Consider the following 3,378-nt stretch of genomic DNA (forward strand, 5'->3'; position numbering starts at 1 on the left):
CTGTGACTCTGTGATTCTGTGATTCTGTGATCATTCTAAGCTTATTTTTTGTGTCTTACAGACTTCTGGGACACAGCTGGACAGGAGAGGTTCCAGAGCATGCATGCATCCTATTACCATAAGGCTCATGCTTGTATCATGGTAAGGGTAGTGTCTCAGCTGTGATCTGATGGAATTTTGACTAATAACAGTCCCAGTTGACACTTGGCCCGTACATTACTTTTTGTGATTACGCTGCCTTATATTTCCTGTCTCTTCCAGTGGTTTAAAAAACCTTTCCTGTATTGTTCTTTCGTCTCTCACCAGATAAAACCAGTGTAGCTGGGTATGTTTAGCTCTCTGCTGTCTTTCCTGGTAGCACTCTTACTGTGTATTCTCCGGCTTTGCTGCCTTCTAAATTGCCTTACTTTTGTCACTGTGTTTCCAGTAAGGTGGTACGTACAACTGAATGTGCTTATTTAGAAGAAGTCCTATCAGGGGTCATGCGAGGGAGAGGGCATTCCGTTCTTGTTCTGTGATGTGACTATTGGATTATGTAGTACAAAACTGTTCTGACATGTTCTGCAGGGGTACTACATAAGACATATCAGTCTTGTTTCCTGACTCCTAACCCGCTTAGGTCTCTTGGTTTGTACTGTGGCTCTAACTTTCCACTATTTCTCATCACTTGTGAGCATCAGTCAACTTCATTGATATTTTAATTGTTAAAATAGAGAAGCCTCACATCTGACCCTACTTAGCAGAACAGAAGATCTGTGATCCCAGATGCTTGTTCACTCTCATGGGTGATAGAGTGCTTGTTGTAGTCCAAAATAAGAATGTAAAGGAAAATGAGGGACTGTTTCCCGCATCATGCAAAGAAACGGGCTGGCTGCATGTTTCAAGGCTTGCTGGATAGTCTCCCTTTTCTCTTTCATCTTTTCTAACAAAGGCCAGTTTCCTTTGTTGATGTCCTCCTGGGAAAATTCTGGATTCTGTACTTGTGTTTGGTGCAGTGGGTTGATCAGGAGCTGTCCTGCTGTTGGCCCCATGATAGCTGGTTCTTTTTCGGAAGGTGTTTGATGTGCAGCGGAAAGTCACCTACAAGAACTTGAACAGCTGGTACAAGGAGCTGAGGGAATTCCGCCCAGAGATTCCTTGCATTGTGGTGGCCAACAAAATTGATGGTGAGTATATCTTCTTCTTTCAACCTCTCAGAATGGTGATGTGGTTCTCTTCCAACCTGGCTGAGAAAGAATGTCATTCATCTGCTAGGTCCAGGTGAGTTCTTGAGTATTAGTCCCTCAGGGCTGTATTTTAGCAAACAAATAGCTGGGTCCTCTGCTGACCCGGCTTGCTGTCTTATCGGCTCTTGTCCTTGTTTTACTAGCAATTAAAAATACAAATTTGATCCATTTAAAGTTTATTCAAGTGACGTCCTTGCAATTCTGTCCTTACCACGCTGCCCATTTCAACTAGCAAGAACCCAAAAGCTGATTGGAGCAGTACCTAGTCAAGAATTGCAAGGTGTCTTGCTGGAAGAGGAGCATAACCTATTATGTGGCTTCCCCTGATAGAGTCAGTAACTGCCTTTGTATTGCTAATTCAGCCTGCAGGTTTCCGTGGGACTCCTTTGTACTAAAGTGTCTAAATATACCTGCTGGCAAAATTGTTCATCTTCCTCTGCAGATGACTGGATGATTCCCTCCTCTTAGGAATGCCAGCTAGGCATTCATTATTGCTATCATTTGGGTTGTGATCTGTCTCCTGCATCCTGCGAGAGCGCTTAACGCATCAGCTTTCTGCTCAGCATCAACGAGAGAACACATACCCTTAGGACCACAGTCTTCTGCTATTCTCTGTCAAGTACAGTGTCCAACATGGGCTTCCTTGCTGACATTCATGGTAGAAATCATCGCAGCTATGAATAGGTGTGTCCACCTGAATAAGGTGTCTGGGCTCCCACTGTAGTCTACGGAAGCTCGTTTGGTTCAGCGGTGTGGTTTAGGGCATGATTGATCTCACCTAACAAAAGCCTTTCCTATAGGAAGTGTCAAGCCAGCCTCGAATCCACTGATTGCACGGACTGTACAGGAAGCCTGGGGCAAATGGACTTGGTGTTGACAGCCATTTTGTAGACAGAACCTCTGTGTAGATGAATCCTGCTCTTAGTGTTCTATGTGCGAGTGGACACGGCTCCGAAAGACTCCTCTGCTTTGCCTTTGTTTGCTGTATTCCACCCGGACTAGGAGATGATCAGCCCACAGCTCTTAACACAGGCCCAGCCTGCAGAGCAGAACAGTTGATCCAGCCTCCTGCAAAGAGGTAGGGAGCGGCTGCCTGGGCAGCGCTCGCTGGCAAGCATTTGGAGTCTGAACTACTTCAGCTGTTGCTTCTGTGAGAAAAGGCGGATCATCTGGAGTCATCCTCCTGTGCTGGCATACAGGCTGTCTATCTATCAAAACTTTGAGCTGTTACTGCTGTGTCAGCACGTCCTGTAAATATGCAGTAAATTTGTTCCAAAATGGAAATGAAGCCTCTGGCCTACTGAGGTTGGGGGTAGCTGGACCTAACTGCCTGTTAAGTAAAAATATGTAATAGTTGGGTCATTTGTACACTGTGAGCATGCCCTTGACTCACAGGAATACAAGTAATGTGGCATAAGGGCAGTGAGGCGTTCTAGTTAAGAAGGCCAAACTGGAGGGAGAGGCATGACTAGTACTGGCAATGGTGTCCAGGTCATGTGGACAGACAAGCAAAAATCGTAGGGATGTGCCTGGAAAACATTCATAGTTGCCGCACAGCAAATGAACTCATATGTTCTAAGCTGCAAAGCATAATTCATTTATAGCACATCAGAATCCATCTATAATTTAGTCAAGCACCAAGGATAAACCAACAAGAATGCTTTTCTTTTTGGTTCTTCTTGTCAATGGAAGATGCTGATTTGGAATTTGGAATTTGCTGGATGCTTTTGCTTTTAAAACCCTATAGCTTTTGGGGAGGACTCTCCTAGCCTTATACTACAGTGAGGAGGCCTTGACAGCTAAATTGGGCTCTCATCTCCGTCTGTTCCACCACTCCTGCATACGCTGGCATTCTGCCTACAGTGATGTCTTACTGACCACTTCTTTTTTTGCCCCCAGCGGATATGAAGGTGACCCAGAAAAGTTTCAACTTTGCCCGGAAGTTCAGTTTGCCCTTTTACTTTGTGTCTGCTGCAGACGGCACCAATGTAGTGAAGGTAAAACATAACTATTTGCCTCAGACCCCTATACAGTCCAAGGACATGGAGACTGCTGTAGGCACAGAGAGCAGAAAATGGGCTAGTACATCTGTGTGTCTACTTATGAGGTCCTGGTAGCTATAGGTAGTTGCAGAGGTTGTGGGGTTTTTTTT

The 3,378-nt window shown here is 45.0% G+C and overlaps 1 protein-coding gene across 1 annotated transcript; it reads left to right on the top strand.

The window, feature by feature from the left end:
* Positions 1-66: 66 nt before the first annotated feature.
* Positions 67-3,280, top strand: LOC104627409 (rab-like protein 2A; the record flags this gene model as incomplete). Its single annotated transcript, XM_010295625.1, has 3 exons — positions 67-141; positions 1,055-1,166; positions 3,126-3,280. Coding segments are annotated over exons 1-3 (309 nt in total), but the record flags the coding sequence as incomplete, so codon positions are not given.
* Positions 3,281-3,378: the final 98 nt, after the last annotated feature.

This window comes from Phaethon lepturus, unplaced genomic scaffold (genome assembly GCF_000687285.1).
Source record: "Phaethon lepturus isolate BGI_N335 unplaced genomic scaffold, ASM68728v1 C13903726, whole genome shotgun sequence".
NCBI classification, from domain to species: Eukaryota; Metazoa; Chordata; class Aves; order Phaethontiformes; family Phaethontidae; genus Phaethon; species Phaethon lepturus.